The sequence below is a fragment of the Poromitra crassiceps genome (assembly GCF_964638095.1).
Source record: "Poromitra crassiceps genome assembly, chromosome: 6".
In the NCBI taxonomy this organism is placed as follows: Eukaryota; Metazoa; Chordata; class Actinopteri; order Beryciformes; family Melamphaidae; genus Poromitra; species Poromitra crassiceps.
The window spans coordinates 30,463,278-30,486,590 of record NC_139627.1 but is presented as its reverse complement, the minus strand read 5'-3'; the positions used below and the strand labels follow the sequence as shown (position 1 = coordinate 30,486,590).

Below are 23,313 nucleotides of genomic sequence, written 5' to 3'. Positions count from 1 at the left end.
ATGTTCTGTTGGTAACACAAAAATCTATTCTCTCTGTATAATTAAAATATTTTCAATTAATTTGTTTGGTTTGAAGGCGTGTTAGTATAGTGTAGCCTATTTTGGTGTAATTTTCTGTTTATTTCCAATAGCTTGAAAACTTGTGTCTCTGAATTCAGTGACTGTGTGAATTATAGTCCGCATCTGCTTCAGAGGTTAAAGTAGTTAACAAAATACGAGGCAAGGATTGCATCAGGAATGTTGCTGGGAGTTCTTCGTTTTTTCCTCCTTTCTGCGCAGATAGGGGGTGGGGCACCCCGACTGAAACGGGGAGGAGAGAAGGGGGGAGAATTGGGACTAGTCTTTGTCTGTCTTCACCCCGCATTACAACCCACAACTGGAGGAGGACACACAACGAGCCGTCTCACAAAAACTGAATGGGTTGATCGGAACGCGGGGGCTTTTTTGTGAAGGAGGAAACGAAGGAAAAGCTGTTGGGACGGAGAACTTTTTGGAGCGGTCGGACCAAACGGAGGATCCAGATTGGACTTGAAGGTAAAAGCCCTCTCTCTAAACAAAGCGTGCTAAGCCAGAGACGCCAATCCAGCATCACCACATATCACTAGCCTTTTTTTTTATATTTAGCCTCTGCTAGCAGCGTTAGCCTAAGTTTTATTCAACCTTTAGTCTGTAAACCTGCAGTTTTTTAATTCAAGTGTTCTAATGATAACGGCCACGAAACCAGGATAATAAAATGCATGTTTATTGCCAACTTTGGTCTGTGTTTTCGCGCCCATATAGCCCAGAGGCTAACATAAAGCACACTAATTGACAGCCTTGTATGGATTTAGATTTAGAATGACCTCAGCGTAACGTTACAATCTAATGCCATAACGTCATAGCAACAGATGCTGAAACTATTGTGTAGTTTCAGTGTTTTTTGTCTAACGGACATTGTGGCTTGATTGTCGGCTGGGTTTTGTGATGGAGGAATGCATGCACAAGCAGCCCTGAGTTCGACACATGATGGATATCTCTCGACTCGTCCTTTATTTTCTAACGTTAGCTGGGAAGTGACCCTCAAATCATCTCACATTCACTATGGGCTCATTGTGCCTCGTTAATCCACCAGGAGGATTTGTTTTTTTTTTCTTATTGTCTGCAGCTAATTCAATTAATTTTCCATTTTGGAGATGGGGTTGGCCTTTGAACGAGGCAATCACAACCACAGGTCCTTGAAATCCTTGGAAGTTTGTGGATTTGAGAGAGAAAAATCCAGGCCTTGGAAGTTTTTGAGAAGATACATAATTGAAAGTGCTTTAATATTTTGTGCAGGAATAGAAATTGGGAGCTTGTTTTTTGTTACACAGGGTTGCCACTCTTTTGTAATGATTTCAAGCACTTTTTAAGGACAAATTATTTCAAAAGTCCGGGCCAATATTCAGAGATGTTCTCGCATGCCGGTCTCATAAGTCCTCTAATGCAAGCATTTTCCAGTCATGCTTACACATCAGAATGATCAATCACCCGAAAACATAGTCTTTTCTATCGTCTATTTTACTCTAAACAGGTGAGTTATATAAAAATTCACCCCCATACAGTTGTTATGAAAGGTGAAATTACCTATAGGCCAAAACAGTGTTTTGGACCAGGCTGTAAACACGATTAATCCTGTTACAAATGGGTCATTTTTTTAACATGGGGTGAACGAGAACAACTCCCTTTTGCATCCAGCCTCAAGTGGCCAATCAAGGAACTACAACTTCGAGTATCACTTTCTGCGGCTTCCTCTTCCAAAGCCCACTGGTGGCAACCCTGGTTATAGTAACGTGTAAGACAGCACAGTTAAGAAGTGTTAACACATTCAAGCCTGGATCCTTGTCTGAAACAGCCCTGCATGCTGGGTTGTTACATCACAAAGCCTAAAAAACTATTCAATCTCGGTTTGACTTGGATATTGTGGTCGTGACCACAGCCCAGGGCCTCCCAGCCGGAGGGCTTTGGGATGGAGCAGCGATGATGACTACCGTAAATTCCGGACTATAAGACGCACCGGTGTATAAGCCGCGGGACCAAAATTGACTATTTTTTTCTTCTATAAGCCGCACCGGACTATAAGCCGCGGGTGTTTTGATGTTTAATTACCATATGAAAGGGTTCGTGCACAGAGAGGAATGTCGGGAAAGCGATGGCTGTTTGGGGAAGCTCCCATTTATTAACATTTCAACAAAACAAAACAAAAGTCAGGTCACTAATCCCCAGACAAAATCACACAACAATAGGCTATATGTGCAGCAAACCTGTAACCAGAGAAGTCAAGTCACTAATCCTCGTCTTCCTCTTCTTCCTGCGTACTGAAACCACCAAAGTCCTCATCTTCAGTGTCGGAAACGAACAGGTTCAGGGTGGCTTCGTCAACCACTCTCCTCTCTCCTTCATTGTCACTCAAAACCAACGAACTCCTCTTCATCTATAGCTGTGTTTCCATTACAGTTTTTCGCAAAAGAATTGCGATATTTCTACAACTTCGACAATGTACAATTGCGACTTGTAGGCGTTTCCATTGAAGTTGCGTTTGAGTGATTCCCCGTTGCAGCAGCTGCCACAGTGATTACGCACGGGGATCTGCCCCATATCCCGTCCCCTGCATGCTCAAATCCAACCAATGGTCAATGGAAATCCCAACATGAAGTTACAATGCATATAAACGAGCCTGATTATCAATTCAAAAGAAAATGAGTCGCAAAATGTTGCTGGCTGCGTGAATGCAGTCAGCGCGACAGGCAGAGGAAAAAAGGTAGCCTAATAGCCTACAACTGGTCCGATTTAGAGATGGAGGGGGGAAAAGGCTGATTTGGTTCTATAATTGCACCTGAAACGTGTGCAATGTATTAGCCTACTCACAGTCACTGTATTCACTTCAGACAGCACCACCGCACCAGTGTGTGCTTTTCATCCTCTCATCTCGCCGCTGTGCCAAATGCGCGCACACAGGCAGCCTGCTGTCACCATGGACCGATTTCTGCCATTAAACATTATCTAATTTGCCCGGCTACGCTTTTGCACAACACTCGTCTTTCTGCTAGGTAGCGTTGCTTCAAAGTTTTCCACTTGCTGCGGAGGTTTTGACACGGCTATCGAACCTTACTTACCAAACTTATTTTCCGCTCCTTTTCCAAGGGATAATATGGGTCACATGACGTGCAAATGCGAAAAATGTGTTTCCATTACACTTTTGCGATAAACTGCTATATCGACACGTCTGAAAAACCACCTCATGATCATCTACTGCTCGTTCTCATGCTGTCGAGAACGAGCAAAGCTTTTTTTTGGTGAAAGAATCCTCCAGGGCGCTTCTTGTTAACAGTCCGAGTGAGTGGCAGGTCGAACGTCAAAGGCACTTCATCCATATTTATGATCTGCTCCGGTTCGATGGAATATTCCTTGATCTTCCTTTGTGTGAATTCGCCGAAGTTTGTGATTTTCTCCTGGTAGTCGGGGGAGGGAGTTGATGGGCTTGTGGCCGTTTGCTTACCGTAATTACCATATGTAAGTGGTCACGCACAGAGGGGATTGTCGGGAAAGAGATGGCTGTTTGAGGAAGCTCCCATTTACCGTATTACCATAACATTTCAACAAAACAACATAACACAACACCACCGTTGTTTATTTTTACAGTGCACACAGTGTCCGCGGTGTGGTGAAAAGAGGGCAAGAGAGGAAATTAAAACAGAAGTGGATTTATAGTTAGAAAGAGTGCTAAAAAAGAGAGATTTTTTTTTTTTTTTTTTTTTTTTTCCTGAAAAAATCCATAGATAAGACGCACCGTTATATAAGCCGCAGGGGCCAAAAAACGGGAAAAAAGCCGCGGCTTATAGTCCGGAATTTACGGTAGTCTCCCAGATGTGAGAGCCACAAAGCCCCTCTGTTCTGCAGGGTCCAGTCGGCGTTGAAACTGGCTGCCAGCCTCTCTCTCTCTCTGTTTGCTGTACTTTGCTAATTTCTTGGAAGCAGGGTTGTTTGAAGTGCCACTGATAAAGGAGGCCAGGGCCCCTTGAGACAACAGGACGTGGAAACACAAGAAATGACATCCGCAAGTTTCATGTATGTTTAGTTAGTTTCAGACAATGTATGGGCATATCTTGGAAGCTAGAGGCATACAGAATTGATCAGGAAGTTTGTTTAACTTTGAAAAGATGGACACTGACATAATTTGGTGATATAACTAACTTATGGCATAATGTCTACGTCTATATGAATAATTTGCGCTCGGTGCACATCAATCAAGAGTTAAGTGAGCATTTATGAGATTGTCTGAATTGGATCCATCTGTAATATCCATCCACTATAAAGTTATATAAGCAGTGCAAACTGATTTGGTTATGAACCGCACTGATTTGGTGCCTCTGGCCAGCTGCATGGGGGGCCTCTTGAACCACCACGAGAGACAGACAGACACACACACACACACACACACACACACACACACACACACACACACACACACTGATAAGGCAGTTGCATGGGAGAAGCCTTTTCATAGCACATGGTAGAGCTGCCAGGATATTGTTTTTTTCCTTACCGCACAAATAGTGAAGCCAGCAAACAAAACAAACAAACAAAAACAAGACCAGGCAAGCCTAGTTAAAGGAGAATTCCAGCTTTTTAAAATGTGGACCTTATTTCCAACTTTAAAATATGATTTTTAAGTCACCCTGATGAGTTCGGTTTGATATACATGCGCTGAAACGATCATTTGTTTTGAACTGCGACCTGAGTACGACGATAACGGGGCATGTGAAATGCTTGTATTTACATCCTGTAAATAGCTTATTTTCTGACACGCAGCTGCTCATATCCTTATTATATCATATAGACAATGAGAAAATTAACGATGTATTTACCTTGGTTCACCCTGGCTCTCCCATTAGAGAGAGCTCCTGTTCCCCCTGCTCCTTGTAATCCATATGACGTTATTCCAGACAGTCTCAAATAAATACAGGCGGCCATCCGAATCCAAATGAATCGTCTATATTCTCAAAAACAGACAAATATCAGCAGTTAGCATTAGCATGCTAGGCTAACGACAGATCAGCTACCTGCAAGCAAGTCCCCTGGAAGTGCTTTGACATGGCCCTTTGACATGTGGGACTTGCAGGGCAGAGTTGAGCGCTCAGAGCTAAGTTAAGTTGTCCTTTATTTATCCCCGTGGGGAAATTCATCCTCTGTATTTGACCCATCCTCTACTAGGAACCTTCCTGGAACTAGGAGCAGTGGGCAGCCACAGTGCAGCGCCCGGGGACCAACTCCAGTTCTTTTGCCAGTGCCTTGGTCAGGGGCACTGATAGGAGTATTAACCCTAACAACATTTTGGTGGTGGGAGGAAACCGGAGCACCCGAAGAAAACCCACACGAACACGGGGAGAACATGCAAACTCCACACAGAAAGGACCTGGGACGGACCGGGGTTCGAACCCGGGACCTTCTTGCTGTGAGGCAACAGTACTAACCACTGAGCCACTGTGCTGTCAATCTGTAGCTAGCATAGCATGCTAAACACAGCTGATATCTAATTTTGAGATTATGGACGATGCATTTGAATTTGATGGCCGTGTATTTATTTGAGCTGGAATAGCCTCATATGGATTACAACCTGAGATGCTGGAGGAACAGGAGCTGCTATCTACCAATGTGACGGACAGCAAACCAATCTGCTCCCACAATTCTTTCTCTGTCTGTTGTGATAGTTTCTCCATTCTGATTAGTTGCCTGAAAAGGAGCACCCGACACCATCGTCTCTCTGAAAAGTTAAAATATTTTCTCCTGGAAGCGCTGGGACCCGGCGTACAAACAGTCGGAGGGCTCTGAAAATAGACGCTGGTTGCAGCGCACTTTCTCTAGACAAAATAGATCATTCATTTTCTTATTGTCTCTATGATACAATAAGGATATGAGCCGCTGCCTGTCAGAAAATAAGCGTTTCACATGCCCCGTTTTCAGGTCATTATCATTTCAGTGCATGGGAATCAAACCAAACTTATCAGGGTGACTTAAAAAACATATTTATAGCTGGAAATAAGGTCCAGGTTGTAAAAAAACATCTCCTTTAAGCCGGACCCAGACTGCTGCCACTCAGTGTTGTGCATGTTCACAAGTTCAACCAAAATATTCCCACTTTGGAGCTGTGGAGTTTGGTTGACACAGGTGAATGTAATTAACTAGGTGTGTCACAGGCTTCATTCAGCTGCCTGCTGCTGCTCAACACACACACATGTGTGTTTCAACAATGGGGAGTCAGTGAGTCAGTATTAAGCCAGCCCCTAAGCCCTTGTTCACACAGGACGCCGAACGTAAGTAGAACTGAAGCTTGAAGCAGGCACAATCTGAACGGACGCCTAACCGTTCACACAAGAAGCCTTCTCTTTTCCTCTCAGCGCCGACTCGGCGCGCCTTGAACCCACCCACATCTCCCATTGACGTCATGCCTGGCTTGACGCGTCACGCTTTGGAAATATGCATGAATCCTGAATGATCGCTTGAGCGTGGCTTCAGCGAACGGCTTTGCCTGTTAACAAGGACGCCTAAATGAAACTTGTGGGTTCAGCTTAGGTTGAGCGTCGCTTCGGCGTATAGTGTGAACTGTGAACGGGGGGCTAAGGCTCTTCTAGTCCGGCCCTCCTGGTTCCGGCAAAAACTCAGATGTTATAATTAATTGGTTCCAAATAAACGTTAAGAAGAATGCATTTATTACTCTAGTAGTCTATCCTTTATAATATAGCCTCTCTAGTCGATCTCTATTCCAGTGTGTTCATTAAAGTGTAAAGGCTTTTGCACACCAAGTCCGTATTTTCGTCCGAAATTGACGCACGAAAAAAAAAAAGAATACGACCTCATTTGTGTCAATCATCGTTGACACACCGAGTCCGACAATTACGTCCGTCATTTAAGTTTTCGGACGAGGTTCGATTTTCTGCGTTTTTCGCATCAGTCAATAGATTTTTGCGAGCTGGGACCCGTCTGTGTTTTCAGATGACGGATTAAAAAACACGCATACGAAAACAATCGGACTGTGTGTGCAAAGACCTTTACTTACCCCCAAAACGCTTTTTCAGCTTTTAACCAATATACAGTATATGGCTTTTGGGGTGGTATCAGTATGTGAAGGATTCTGGTCAAAATCTCCACATTTGAGACCAATCTGTTACAATTTTACAAACCCCTATCATTTCAGCAGCATAAGTGCCCTCTATGGGTTCAAACCTGCTTTTTTTGTGCCCTCAAATGAATGGGAGATTCGGTACATCGTAACGTCACGGTGGTATTTGCTATTTGTAGTTCACGCGGTGCGAGCCCTTTAAGAGCAATGCATCATGTGTGTGAACAGAAAACAACGCAGCTAAAACAGAACTGTCCCGGCAGTGGAGAGGTTTGTGCACTGCTCCAATCTCCATTCAACACCATACCTTGAACCTTCATCTCTCTGCCACCTGGCACCTGCTCAGCCAGGCTCTCCTCACTCGCTCCTCCAAGGAGTGACTCATAGTCCTAATTGGCCTGCTTTTACCTCCGCTAAACTGACAACTAACGTTACATCGTGTGAATCAATCAGTCAATCAATGGCTGGTGCTTTGTGCCTGACTGCATTCACTTTGGTTCCAGAGTGAGGTTTGTTTCTCGTGCCGTGCAGGTAAAACATATCTGCAGCTCATTAGTGTTTTCTCTGGACACTGGAGAGCCATTTGCACTTCTTTGTTGCCGCTATTGTGGGCACTGTGCATTGCTTGGCCTTGTATTGGCACCGTTGCAATTCTAATTCATTATCTGCGGCTCTGCTCGTTTGCGTGCGTTGAAGCGGTATTCGGCTTGACTCTGCGTTGCCCTGGCATGACTCATGAGTGCGCGGTAACCGCGGTAATGCCATAACTGCTACAGGCCTATCACATGGCTGCTGTGACTCTTTGCTTGCGGCAACTCAGGACCGTCCTATCCATTAAACTACATTCCATTGTGTTGTAGCCTGGTATGGGATAGAGTGATGCATTATGTATATGATGGTATTAACTTAAGTCCTCAGACATGATAAAGAGCTATAAAGGACACTGTGGGCTGTTGACTGCTGTTCCTTTTACATGTCTGCCTCGGTGTGAAAGGAGAGCCATAGTTATTTCCAATTTCAAGTATTTGGCCCAGAGGTTTTCAAATGGCCCATTTCCACCGCTGGTATCAGCGTGGCCCCGCCCAGCTCGTCTCGCTTTTTTGTCTCATTCCACCGATCAAAAACCTGGACAGCCCGGGTTGAGTCGGGGTTGAGTCGGGCTAGTTTTGGTCCCTGCTTTGTTGAGGTTCCAGCGCTGTGGACCCGGTACCATACGGTGACGTGAGAACACTGCAGACGACTGATTGGTCAGGCAGAATCATGTTTACTATCTACTGTCAATGCTGGATACCAGTTTAGTGGGGCTTACCTTCTCTTCTGTTTAGGGATGTTCATCAATTATCGAAAATCGATAATTGATCGTTAAGGAATTGAATCGATCATGTGGAATTTGGATAGATTATTGTTATTATTATTATTATTATTATTATTTTTTTTTTTTTGCGGACTAGGTTTGGGTGGAATTCGTTCCTCCTCGCCCCACTCCATTGCACAGCCGACTAACGTGAGGTGGAGCTTCATATAGTCTCTAGTTTTCTGGCTGGGCACGGGCCTTTGTGCCAACAAAACTGTTTTAAACATGGGGAATTCACACCGATATGCGCCGGGGACAAAAACAAACGCACCCAGCGGTCTGGCTCAGGCCTGTTGATTTGACTCTTGTGCTGTCAGCTAAGCTGGAAGACGCCGATTGCCTTACATCATGTAACCTACCTGACATGTAACATGTTTGTTTACCTGGCCACAGCGCTAGTGTCTGATATTCTTACTACACAGCGGCATCGCCATTATAGCTGGCCGAGAACGCGCAACGTTATTACCAGACCAGAGTAAAAAATATATATTTATATATATTATTATTATTATTATTATTACGCTATCGATAATCGATAATTGATCGTTAATTTTTCCCGATTTCCGATTATGGAAATTGTTCAAAATGAACATCCCTACTTCTGTTATTTCCATCAGTCTTTTGTGTTGCTGCCTTCGGCTCTGGTGAAATAAAATCGATCTCCTTGCTCAGCTTTAACATGACAGTGGTTTTCAATTGTAAAAAGGCCGCTCCTCAGGAAGCCCTTTGTAGTTGTGTGCTACGTCGGCTCCGCTAGGCCGGAGGCGGGGGTTTAGCGAAGCCGCGGTCATGCCTGGAGAGTGGCTGCCGGGGTAGTGGATTCCCTTCTCCCCGTAGCTCCCGTCCCCCGCGCAGCGTATGCATGTGAGTTTGAGTAACATCAAACCCTAACCCTAACCCTATCAAAGTGATATCCATTCTCCTGGCCGATTGTCACATTTGCCCATGTACACTGTAGGTCATTTAGAGGCACCAGTATTTCATAACCAGTTTATAAGTTTGTGTATGGATTTAATTTTAAAGTTATACATTATAGCCTACTTCGGCTATGGGCGGAGGGCAGATATGCGGTCACTATGACGACCGGGTCTGGGCGGAGGCGAGTAAACTTGCTATGGAAACAGAGTCTATATCAAGATGAGACGAGTAAGACCAGATCGAGTAGAGCTGTACTGTGCTGTTATATGTGGTGGAAATGAGCCAAAATTGGGAGGCAGGCCTCCCCAGGGGGGCTCCAAACAGCTTCAGGGGAGGCTCAGTGAATGGAAGTGAAAAAATATTACATTAGTTATTACATTAGTTATGCAAATGAGATCTCATAGAATAGCCTAAATGTGTGTGATTTGGTTAAAGAGGACTTTCAGAGAATTTTCAGTTTGAGAGAATTTGACAGTTTTTCCAACTTTCCCACAGTCAGAAACAAACCAATGCCTTCAAACAGACCGTTGTATGTATTTGGTGCAGTCTGAAGTATGTCAAACAGTAATATCAGCCTATCTTGGCTCAATTGTTGAGTCTATGGGATCAAATAACAATCATGATCCCAAAGGCATCCAGGAATTGAGCGAGGGGGGCTCCTTTTTCCAAGCTTTGTCTCGGGGGAGGCCCACAGTCTCAGACTTTGAAAACCCCTGGCCTAGCCTATCTGATCATGTTGAAATTACGATTACGATTATGCAGATTTATGGTGGCTCAAAAACATTGTATTCTTTTTTGCAACACGTATACTGAGCTGGTGGTAAATATTCCTCCAGATGCATTGTCAGCTTGAAACCACAAGCTCCTGTTTAGGAGAAGCTGTAGTGTTATCTCGCCCTCAATGGAAACCTGTGAGTGCATTGTTAAAAACAACAGATAGTTAGTAGTCAATGAATAAATGAAGGCTATAGGACCTTGCATCCACATCCAGTCAAGACAGTATAGATACACTTAGTAGAGTTTACATGAACACTCGGTATACAATCTTTCTTTTAGGGCTGTGGCGATTCACTTATCTCCCGATTCGATACTATCACGATTCTTGGGTGCCGATTCGATTTATATTGCGATTCTTAAGTATTGCGATTCTACGATTATTGCGATTCGATATTACGATTTATTGCGATTTTTGTTTATTTTTTTCTTTTATTTTTTTAGTTTGTTTGCTTTTTTACACTAGATTAGAACATGGGAAAAGTTGAATCATACACTAGAGACTGTATATATCATGAGTAGGGCTGGGCGATATAGTTAAAAACAGGGGCGGACTGGGATCATAATTCAGGCCGGCATTAGATACCAAGCAGGCCAGGCCGATATGGGCCGACGCGCGTGAAATTTGGGCCGTTTGAAGCCCAATTTTGGCCGTTTGAAGCCAGATTTGGGCCGTTTGAAGTCCAATTTTACAATGAGACGCACCCACTTTAACCCTGAAGTGTAATTATTACTTCAGACTAACTAATAATGTAATAAAACCACTAGTAAACCAGTAGGCGGCGCCTGGCCTGCTGTTCAGTGAGTGGCCTGACTGCAAGCACCCAAATTTTTTTTTTTTTTTTTTTTTTTGCGATTATTGATTCTGGAATAAAAGATCGATCCAAAATATCGTGACATTAAAAATCGCGATACTTAGGTGAATCGATTTTTTCCCCCACCCCTACTTTCTTTATACCTAACTTTTCTTTCTTTCTTTTTTGCATAAGATAGTTGTGCTTCACTATTGATGATGTTGGTGATATGAACACTAATCATACACACATAGATCAATACGCTCCTCTAAAAGAGTGGATAGAGCAACCATGTAGCCTATCAGGAAGGAAGTGATCTTTTTTATGGAAGTCCGTCCTTCTAATAAGCTAATCAGCCATCAGACTCTCAGGAGTGCCTTCAACCTAATTGCTGCAGCGTAATGGAAACCCTGTGCCGGGTGTGCCCTATTGCTAAGAGTGCTTTATTTATTCCAACCTGTATTTATCTAGGGATGGTTCCCTCAGAAGAACACACTCCTTCTCAGTAACGCCCCCCGCTTCACATTCATAGAGTTACACACACACACACACACACACACACACACACACACACACACACACACACACACACACACACACTCCCAGTAGAACCAGTTCTCATACTGTTGGCCACTGAGGGTGCTTTCACACCTACCTCGTTTGGTTCGGTTGAATTGCACTAGAGTTCGTTTTCCCCCGTGGCGTGGTTCATTTGAGCAGGTCACAGGTGTGAATGCAACAAATCGAACTCTGGTGCGCACCAAAAGCGGACCGAGACCTGTTGAAAGAGGTGGTCTCGGTGCGCTTCCAAACAAACTCTAGTACGTTTTGTTTGTGGTGTGAATGTGATCCGAACTTGATCTGACCCAAATTCAGGAAGCCTCGTGCATTTTTGGATGAAACGAGCTCCCGTTATCAGCTGCTCTGTGCTTAATAGGCTGAGGACCAGAATGTTATGGTTAAAAACATCTTCATTCTTCACATCATGTTTTGGTGACTGTGTTTTGTTTTGGGGGTTTTTTTGTGGGGGGGGGGGGGGGGGGGGGATTATTTGCATGGTTGCAGTCATCAGCATTCAGCAGACCAATTTAACGTTAGGCTACCTCTCGTAGTGTGGCAAATGGCAAGGAGATGGTCTCATCAGATGCCAGCTAGTGATAAGAAAATTGATGCAGCCCTAATCATAGCCCTTTATTGGGCTATTTATTATTATTGCTATGCATTCATTATAGTAGCCTACTGTGGGCAGAAGTTGTGAGGATTTTGTTTTATTTTTACCGGCGCCAAATTACCGCTTAATGACATATCAGTCCGACTTTTGCATTTATGGCCGCAGTCTTTGATTGACAGGTGATGTTATATAGCATGTTTGGGACATGGAAACATTGTTTCTTATCCATTAGGTATTGAGTATCGTATCAGTATCGAGTATCATGATACTAAACTTCCTATCGGTATCGAAGTCAAAATGTTGGTATCATGTTGGTTGACAACACTAGTTGACGTGCGATGCAGTTATCTGTTCTAAGATGCAGTCTATAAACACCGTTGTCCGTTGGCGTTATCAAATGTAGCCTAATAAATAGTTGTTTTGCCAGACACAAAGTCAGAACACAGCCCCTGGAAGTGGCTGGCAAGACACAGACCGAGAGATGCACTGGCACTGCCCAGCTAGGCAAGACAGAATACTTAACGTTGTTACTGTTTACTGACAACAAACTTGGAGAGAACTAGGGCTGTCCCAAATACCCTATTTAGGGCTTTGAAGCTCCAGGGAGATGCATTTGATCATAATACACTGAGTGTGGATATTATGTGATATTATATGTTTGCCACAAAATGTGAATTTATTCATGTGGGCTCATTACATTGTAACAGCGGACCTCTCCTTGTTTTCTGAACAAGCAGGTGATCGTCAAGGTGAGCTGTGTATCCGTCACTGCTGCTTCTTCATGTACAGTTAGGTCCATATGACATCGGACACAATCTTCATCATTTCGGCAATGATTGAAATGAAACAATGAAGATGTGCTTTAACTGCAGACTTCCAGCTTTAGTTTGAGGGTACATCCAAATCAGGTGAATGATGTAGGAATTACATTACATCTTAAGTAATTGGACAAACTAACAATCATAAATCAAATACCGTAAATTCCGGACTATAAGCCGTGGCTTTTTTCCCGTTTTTTGGGCTTTTTTGGCCCCTGCGGCTTATATAACGGTGCGGCTTATCTATGGATTTTTTCAGCAAACGGCCACTCGGGAACCTCCAAAATCTATGGATGTTGGTATGAGGCAGAACGAGAGCAAGACAGACATTACGAGAGCGAGACCCTGATTGGATGATGTTGCAAAAAATGTGCCTCGCGACCTGATTGGAGCACTGTGCCACTACGCTCTCTCAGCCACTACGGTAAAACACCCTCCCTCCTCCCTCGCTCCGGGGGGAACATGGCAGCGATTGAGCCTGAAAGACAGTCTGAATGAAATTGAATGTAACATTCCCAATTCTATGTATTACATTCAAAAAAACTAAAGGCAACATTTTGGAAGGCTAAGCCACACAACTAGCTCGTTGTAATCTAACATCATGCTTCAAAAGATGGAGAACTGGCTGTGTTACGACGATGGCGGCGAGAAGAAGAAGGAAAGAAGGAAATCGAGCAGCAGCACGTAACCTTGGCATCAGGGTGTTGACACAGAGAGCAGACGGCCGAGGTGCCGTTCAGATCCGACTGAAGGCTCAAGTTTGCCAGTGGATCCTGACAGCGTGGAGGAGTGTCAAAACATCCACGATCACCAACGGGTTCCGAAAGGCTGGACTGCTGCGTGATGAAGAGGAGGACGCCGCCACAGCTGAGGGCCTTCAGAGGCTGTTCGATTCCGACAGTGACGAAGAGGAGTTCGTTGGTTTTGAGAGCGACAACGAAGGAGAGAGGAGAGTGGCTGACGAAGCCACCCTGAGCCTGTTCGTTTCCGACACTGAAGATGAGGACTTTGGTGGTTTTAGTACGCAGGAAGAAGACGAAGATGAGGATTAATGACTTGACTTTTCTGGTTACAGCGTACTGCACCTTAGCCTAAAAGATGAAGACGAGGATTAATGACTTTTCTGGTAGGCTGATTACCGTATATTTTAAGCAGCCGTGTTACTGCAACTTTAGGCTTACTGTCGTGTTACAGGCACTTTATTTTGCACTTTAAAAAAAACACATTTAATTTAGCCATTGATATTGCCTCGTCAAGCGCTGTAAGCTTTGTTTTTTGTTATGGTACTACTGTAGGCTATAATGTAGATCAGTGGTTTTCAACCTTTTTCATGCCAAGGACCCCTAAATTTACACAGCACAGTACATGTTCTGTAGCTACTATTGCACTAAATGGTAACACTTGAATACGTTATGCAAATATGCAACTTGTTTTGTTGAAATGTTAATAAATGGGAGCTTCCCCAAACAGCCATCTCTTTCCCGACAATCCCCTCTGTGCACGAACGGTAATTAAACATCAAAACACCCGCGGCTTATAGTCCGGTGCGGCTTATATATGTAAAAAACAGTCAACTCTGCAGGTGCGGCTTATACACCGGTGCGCCTTATAGTCCGGAATTTACGGTAGTCACTTTTAATACTTGGTTGCAAATCCTTTGGAGTCAATGACAGCCTGAAGTCTGGAACCCATAGGCATCACCAGACGCCTGCTTTCATCCCTGGCGATGCTCTGACAGGCCTCCACTGCAACTGCAAATAGGATATGATCATTTCACATTAACTGTAAGCTCGACGTTCACTATGTATCGCCCGGCGGCTGCCACCCTCTTTCCACTCTAAAATGTAGTCTAAAAAATCCCATATCGGTCGGACTTTAGTACCACCTCCACCTCATTTTGAGCTAGGAAAAACCCCAGAATGAATGAAATAAACGAGGAGTTACATAGCTCTTCAACTCATAAATAAGTCTCTCTATCGCTCAACTTGGACAATACAGTATATTGTTTTGCTGTGCTGTGTTAGAGAAGGCAAGAGACCACATAGTCTGACTATTTTGTAGTCATAAATTATGTTGGCTACATTCAGTTCCTCTCTAGGTTTTAGATCCCCGGTGTAGAGTGGTGCAGGAATACTTATGCAGAGGAAAGTGATTTCATATCTCACTACTATAATAAGACAGAGGGGTTCTGCGCGGCGCACAATTGAGCAGAAATGAGTGTGTGAAGTGCGTGATATTTCTCGTCTTTAATATTGTTTAGAGCAATGGTGTAACATCATGTGCCATGGACCGCCAAGAGAGTATGCAGGTTTTTTTGGGAGTGGATTGGATCTATTTAAGTTCAAATAAATCCATGCACATTTCGCTCCAGATGCCAGCACATACATTTAAATAAAAATCTATGATAAAAACGCAGTGAAGTCAACAACTTATATTTCCACTGTGGTCCTCTTAAGAACAAGACAATACATAAACAATGCTTTACATACTGTAAACTTTACAGTAATGACATGCAGTGTTTATGTATTGCCCCCCGTAATATATACTGTACAGTGTAAAGCATAGGGGGGGGAGAACACCTATCTGTACAAATGCAGATTATCACATCAGATTTTCCAAAATCAAAAGAGTAAGTAAAAGTTATTTTTCCTATCGGTGTCCAAAAACGATGGGTTAACACATCAGTGTCACTGGCTCTGGTCCTATTAGTTATGGGGGTCACTGACTCGTGTGAAGTAGCCTCAAAAATAATTGGGCAAAGTGTCAAAAAATGACTGTGAGAGGCCTTCCAACCAATCACTGTACCGGGAGATTTCACCGATAAGTTGCTCCCTCTCTGCTTGCAGTGTTTTGATTGGAAGGAAAATCTGCTGATTCGTGGGCCTCCAGGCAGGGTATATGATGCGACACAACTGGTTTACAGCAACAAGGGCAAATGTGAAAAAGGCCATGAGGCAAATCCGTTATGTGATTTGCGTGCAAATTGTTGCTGTAAAAGACAAGACGTGAAAGTCCTTGATCTGAAGCCTTCTAGTGAGCGGTAGAATGCTGTGACAATACTATCATTGCATCAAGCCGGTTTAGTACTAGGCACAAGTCCGGTAGCATAGTTTTATAGTTGTAGATAATTACTCTTCAAACGCTGGTAAGAGGTTGGTCACAGATGGTGTTAAACCACAGGAGTTCTTCCTTGGTTGTAAATTGTTTCACTCTGTCAAGTCATCCTCCTAGCCATCTGACACACATTATTACACCATGACTTGTGTTTTCAGTGGTTGTAATTAACACATTTCAAGCAAGGTTTCTACACAGATCTGTTTTGATGAAACTTTAACATTACAGCTGTTCAATAACAATCCTCACGTGGCTGCATGCTTTAGTGATGGCAGCTATTCAAACTTTGCCGGGGGTCCTTGCCTGAGCATGCTGTCTGTGGCAGTCAGACATGGAACAGCCTTCTCCTTATGGAATGTCTCTTTTATACTAGACTGAAACGACGTCGCCACCTAGCGGCAAGAAGTTGCATGTCAAGAGCCACAACTTTAAAATGGGCTGTATGTGGTTTGCCAAAATGACCAAACCATTTAGTAAGGTAGTGGAAAAATTACATCTTTGATTTTGTATTATATGCGTGATAATTTACTACTTCCTAATGTCCCCTTCTTTATTTTATTAATTTTATTTTCAACCCTGTTCTATGTTTTAATGGCATTTTCTAACCTAAACAGAAGAGAATAGTTGAAAATACCCCACAACTGCCCTGGCCTACATTGTCTATTTCATACAGTTCAATATTTAGGTGTATTTCTATTTGCATGCCTCACCTTCATTGTGATTAAGTCCACCTAAATGACTACTTATGTAATCGAGCCCCGCAGGCAGGACGTATCTTTGTAGGCGGAAGGCGGAAGTCCCGAAGATGTTTGAAACACCCCCCACCCCACCCCAAAAAATGCATTTATGTTTCAACAATGATAAAAGTGATTCACGTTTGTGAAGATTATCCTGCTGAACACAAATTACCACTCCCATAAACTTTTGTTAACCACAGACCTTATTTTAGGCATTTAAGCAAAATCCCCACCATTCTAAAACCCCATTCACTTTTCCCCTGAAGATCCAACATGCTACTTCCGGACTTATTCCTGCAGTGCTCTGTGTCACCTGTGCAAACCACCTGTGCATATCAATGTGTTTCCACGAGCCAATATCCTATTCTTTCATCTGTTCAAAACCACAACCAAATCTGAAAGTTGTCTCTCCTCTTCCCACACAGATTTGAGAGGCCTCCCCCCCACCCCAGAGGCACAATGAGCTGGAGCTTCCTTACACGTCTGCTAGACGAGATTTCAAATCACTCCACATTTGTGGGCAAAATCTGGCTCACGCTTCTCATCGTCTTCCGCATTGTGCTGACAGCCGTCGGGGGCGAGTCCATCTACTACGATGAACAGAGTAAATTCGCATGCAACACGCAGCAGCCTGGTTGTGAGAACGTGTGCTACGATGCCTTTGCGCCGCTCTCGCACATTCGTTTCTGGGTCTTTCAGGTGATTATGATCACCACTCCCACCATCATGTACCTAGGCTTCGCCATGCATAAGATTGCCCGCATGGAGGACGATGAATACCAACCTCGCACCAGGAAGAGGATGCCTATAGTGAGCCGCGGTGCCAATCGGGACTATGAGGAAGCGGAGGATAATGGCGAGGAGGACCCCATGATCCTGGAGGAGATTGAGCCGGACAAGGAGAAGGAAGCTGTGGAGAAGCCGAGCAAAAAGCATGACGGGCGCCGGCGCATCAAGCGCGACGGCCTCATGAAGGTGTACGTCTTTCAGCTGCTGTCGCGCGCCGCCTTCGAGGTATCGTTCTTGTTTGGCCAGTACATCCTGTACGGGCTGGAAGTGTCGCCGTCGTACGTGTGCACGCGCTCCCCTTGCCCGCACACGGTGGACTGTTTCATCTCACGCCCTACGGAGAAGACCATCTTCCTGCTCATCATGTACGGCGTCAGCGCCCTGTGTCTGCTCTTTACCCTGTTGGAGATCCTCCACCTCGGCATCAGCGGCATTCGGGACTGTTTCTGCACGCCGCGGCCGCGGCCCCCCCACCCCCCGCCACACAGCCCTGTCCAGCCAGCGGCCCTCCATCTGCCGCCAGCCGTCCGCCCCTCCGGGCTACCACACGGCTCTGAAGAAGGACCCGTCAGGAAAGATGGGCTTCAGGGACAACCTGGGCGACTCCGGCCGCGAGTCGTTCGGGGACGAGTCGTCCTCGCGGGAGCTGGAGAGGCTGCGGAGACACCTGAAGTTGGCCCAGCAGCACCTGGATATGGCTTACCAGAACGAGGAGGGCAGCCCGTCACGCAGCAGCAGCCCCGAGTCCAACGGCACCGCTGTGGAGCAGAACCGACTCAACTTTGCCCAGGAGAAGCAGAGCAGCACGTGCGAGAAAGGTGAGAATTCCAGCTTTTCATACAAGATAGATCTGATCCCCCCCCCCCCCCCCCCCCCCAATCCTACTATTGATCAGTTCCCTGATAACAATAATTAAGGCTTTTATCTTCACTCTGTTGTCTGTAGTCTATAACCAAACACTCTTTTCCCAAAACATTATTTCTGTGATTTAAATAATGTTATGATAGAGATTTTGAGCTGGGCTATAGTTTCAAATAAAAATACATTTTGAGTTTTGAGTTGGCCTTGACTAGGTGCTGTACAATTAATTTGCCTTTTTTTTTTAAATTGGAATATGAACCACAATTTCCTAAAAGCGAAGAAGCTGCAATTATTTTGTATTATTTGTGGTGGGTGGGATTCCTAAAGGCCTTGACATACTTCCATGTCAAACCCCTCGCCGAATGCGCCGAGGGGTGTGCCGCGGTCGGTGAGCCTGCCGGCACAGCCTGCGTGCAGCTTCTCGGAAATGTGACTTGAGGCGAACAGCGCGAGTATAATATAATGTAGATGGGGAGATAACAGGAGAGAATGAAAGCTATGACCAAGTATATTCACTACATTCTCTCCTTGGGCGAACTTCTACTCATTGAAATCCTAGTGATGAGCTACATTTAAACTTTTAACCGACTAGTCTCGCACATCCCTGTTGTCAATATTCAATATTATTATGCCTTTAGCCTTGATCCGGTTCCACTTGCAATGTAAAACTAACTCCTGTGTTCTCAGTTCTTGGGTGTATTAAACCAAAAGGCCTAAACGCACTACTGACCCCAAACTCTCCTCTCCCCAGGTCTCCGAGCATAGAACTCATCAGCCCAGCTCACACTGTGGATAAAACTTCACATCAGGGACAGTGAGCGGACATAAGGGAATATCGTGGAGATATGCGAGTGTGTGAATGTGTCTGTGATCTTATGAATTTGCTTGAGGAGGCTGAACTCAGCCCAAGCCTTTCAGTATTACGGCCAGCAGTGGTCAAGGATCAAGTGGAACAAGGAGAACACAACGGGCGTCTCAACCAATCCAGCTCTTCTTGACCCACTCTAGCCTGTCTAAAGATCCAAAGTGCTTACAAACCGCCGCTGTGCAACAAGAGCGGTTATCTATGCTTCTCCCTCAGGGCAGCTGCTGTTGTCCCTTGTTTTTTTGACATTTAGGATTATTAGTTGTTCCATTTTTGTAAGCTTGTCCGCTGTTGGAAGTTCAGAGGGGGGAGTGCATCTCAAGTTTGCCTTAGACCTAAAACTGGAAGTCCATTTTCAGCAATACCGATAAGATAAGATGAGGCCAGGCCAATTGTTGTGCAAAAAAAAAAAAATCACATGTAGAAGTGTAAAGTTATGAATCTTGTGTTTTGTGAGGAAGTGAACTACATTGAGTCAGCTTGTACATATAAACTGGCAGGCTAATGGACAAGGCACCACTCATAACAGAACAAAGAAGGTACTGGAGTCATTGTAATACTGACAGACTTTGGGAGGTGTCAATTTTCTTCCAGGTGTGTCCGCTGACATTTTCAAACAGTTCAGACTATGTCCCCAGCTTGTAATGACTGATGTAAGCTGTACAGTTGTAATTGTTTTCTCTTTTTTGAAGGGGCACCGTGTTAGCACTGCACCAGTCACTGCTCCCAAGTCTGGTGCCAGGTATGGTAACTGGAACACACTTGTGGTGCCTTTGTCCAAAGGAATAAAAACCTGGTTAATGCTTGAAATACATGTAAATTGTGACATTGTCTTGTATTGTTTCTAAAAAGGAATTTGATACTGTGTGTTATTTTGGAGTATTTTGTCATTGAAAAGAGGCTTTTGTCACTGTGGCCAACATTACTGTTCAGTTTAAAAAGAATCACATTCACTATCCTAGCTCCCTAAAAGCCTAATTTTAGCTAGAGACTGTTGCATCTTTAAAACGGTCCATGACAATTTGAGGACAAGTGCAGCAGTTCAACCCACGACTCATTTTATAGATCATATTCCTTATTATTTCCATGTTGACCAGCAGATGCTGCTGTTGTCACTCGGGACCTACACTTATTTGAGCTGTTGGTTTCTGTGAAAAGACAGAACATGCCTGCCATGTCTGAAAGTGCTGGTTTTTGGATTATAATAATACTGTTGTCACTGTCTCAGTGAAAGCTATAAACATGTTCTCATTTTGATGGTAGGTCCATACAATGCCTTGAATGCTCTACACCAGGATGCCACCATTTGTATTCTGAATCATACCCACAGTGCCAACGCAAATGTCATCTCAAGTTATTTTCTAAAAAATGCTTTTTGTACTTTTTATACTTTTTTGTATTGATAGTATTTTTGTGGCTAGTTTCTAAAATAAACCTTTTTCAACAAATACTGGTTTTGTCAAGTGGTTTAAGTCTGATAATATGTAACTTCAGTGTGATAGTGAAGTTGTTTGCCTCCCAATTCACAGATTCACTCTGCTGATTGATCATATGAATTCTCATACCCAGCTTGCACCCTGCCCTGTCAGCACTTGTAGAGGAAAAATCTGCCTATTGTAGCATTTATGGACATGCAAATTGACACAAAACTGTATTGATCTAAAGTTGTCTTTTTTGAGTTGTTGATGGTATACCTTTGTGTTGTACTAATCATTTCCTTTGCATGAAAATCCTGCACAAAGTTAAGATTTAAATTCAAGGTAACACTTTCTTTGAAGTTCATAATGCTGACATGACACTTTTCATAACCATGACATGACAACACCTGTTATGAACATTAAGGAGGCTTTATGAATCTTTGTGATACGGTAAATTATGTCACTGTTAATGCAAAGTTGACTTTGTTTGAGATGTCTTCGTTATGACATCTTGACATTAACCAAGACAACATAAATTAAAATGTCATGTCATGTTAGGAATATTTTCAGTCAAGAAATGCTGATAGCAGCATACAGGTATGATTATGGAGCAGTAAAAACAAAGTAGGCAAAATCCACTTATAGTTAACTACTGTATAGCCTGATATGAGCATAAGCTGCCTACAATTAATTTTGCCCTCAAAACATACTAATTTGGCTGGCTGACTGCCCATGTCTCGGAGGAAGCATGGAGCCAGTCTCGGCTCTCCCCAGATCGGCAGAGGATGGAGTAGCAACCAGGATTGAGAAATCAAGTGAGCACTAATGGGGGATAAAATGGGATAAAAATCAGGGGGGAAAAAAAATACATACTAATTTTAAGTCTTTAAAAACATCTCTTCTATTTTAGGTAATAAACAAAAATGCTATTTTAGTCAACTAGGCATCTCGCACGCTACGTGAGCTAGATTCCTAGGCTCGCCCGCTGCGCAGCCTCACTAGCTCGGCCGCTGTGCGGCCTTGCCCGCCCTGCAGCTCGGCTGCTACGTGGCCTCGCCTGCTCTATTGGCATGCACAGCGCACAATTGCTCAACTTCGCATCACAAAAACATGACCGAAATCGCAGAACCCACTTACTCTGTTTTATTTATGGATAAATACAATGGTAGCCTTGGATAGCACTTTGCTATGGTATTGAATTTGGTTTTGAAATTGACTCGTAATAGTTTTGTGGTCTTGGTCTCGAGTCAGACTCGATTCACCAATGACTCGATCTGGAGTTGGACTTGACCAAGGCAGTTTTGACTACAGCCCTGCTTCTGTTTCAAGGCAAAATTCAAAGTTCAAGTTTCAAGGCAAATTACAGGCAAACGGAAGACGGACACAGACAGAGATCCTGGTCAAATGATGGACAGATAGACAGATGGTGGGCAGAATAATATAGGCAAAACAGTTTTCAGCCAGCCTCCGTGACCATCGAGAGAGAGAGATTTGATATTGCACACTAAGCCAGGCAGTTAAAGACGCATTAAGACACCTGCTTGTTCATTCAGTGCTGATTCAATACGATCAACAGTGTATCGCACTTCCATCAAGCTTATAGACATACCAGCGCAGAAGAAATAAAATACTTTAGGTGGGACCACTGAAGAAGAGACTGGCATTCAGAAAACAAACTAGATTACTAGAGAATAATACAACAGAATAATAATAACTTTCTTTGAAGGGGGTGTTCATAATGACATGACACTGTCATAACCATGACATAACACCTGTCATGAACATTAAGGAGGCTTTATGAATGTTTATGACTGTTGTTATCAAGTGTCATTCGGGAAATTATGTCACTGTTGTGCAAAGTTGACATTGTTTGAGGTGTCTTTGTTATGACAACTTGACATTAACCAAGACAACATACCCTCATATGATGCCATGTCATAAACATGAGTTAGCAGGCCTATCAAACTTAAATAAACTATTTAGCTTTCGTCACAACATGCCATCATGCCATTATGCCATTAAACTGCCATTATGTGGTTAGTTCTGACATTGGCTTTGATAACACCATTATAACAGTGTCATTTATATTTTTATTTATATAAATTTTCCATGACCTCAACATTGGTATTCTGGACTTTTCGTTAAGATGTCAAGTGTAATTACACTGTCAAATGAGTTTATAACTATGTCATGAGGGTTTTCTACAACCTCAACTAAAGTGGATTTTTTTTTACTTTTCTTTAAGCTGTTATTAAGTGTAATTACACTGTCAAGTGAGTTTATAACTATGTCATAAGGGGTTTCTGAGTCCTCAACTACAGTGGTTGTACAATTTGAACTTTTCATTAAGATGTCATTAAGTGTAATTACACTGTCAAATTAATTTAAATACCTTTACAAAAGCAATAGACAAGTCAAGAGATAGTTTTTCTTTATGTATTTATTTTAAACAGTGTTAAACGGTGCATTTCGCAGGGGAGGGTGGCACAACAATGCAATTATGATTAGGACACCCAAATGGCCAGCTGCGGTGCTGGGTGAGGCCACCTGTGTAGTCTGCATTTT

At 43.6% G+C, this 23,313-nt stretch overlaps 1 protein-coding gene across 1 annotated transcript; it reads left to right on the top strand.

Moving 5' to 3' along the window:
- The first annotated feature begins 387 nt into the window (after positions 1 to 387).
- On the top strand, positions 388 to 20,768 carry LOC310778947 (gap junction gamma-1 protein-like). Its single transcript, XM_083639419.1, is given in 4 exon segments — positions 388 to 534; positions 17,241 to 18,069; positions 18,071 to 18,422; positions 19,217 to 20,768. Coding segments are annotated over 3 exon segments (1,161 nt in total). The 5' UTR covers positions 388 to 534; positions 17,241 to 17,274; the 3' UTR covers positions 19,231 to 20,768.
- Positions 20,769 to 23,313: the final 2,545 nt, after the last annotated feature.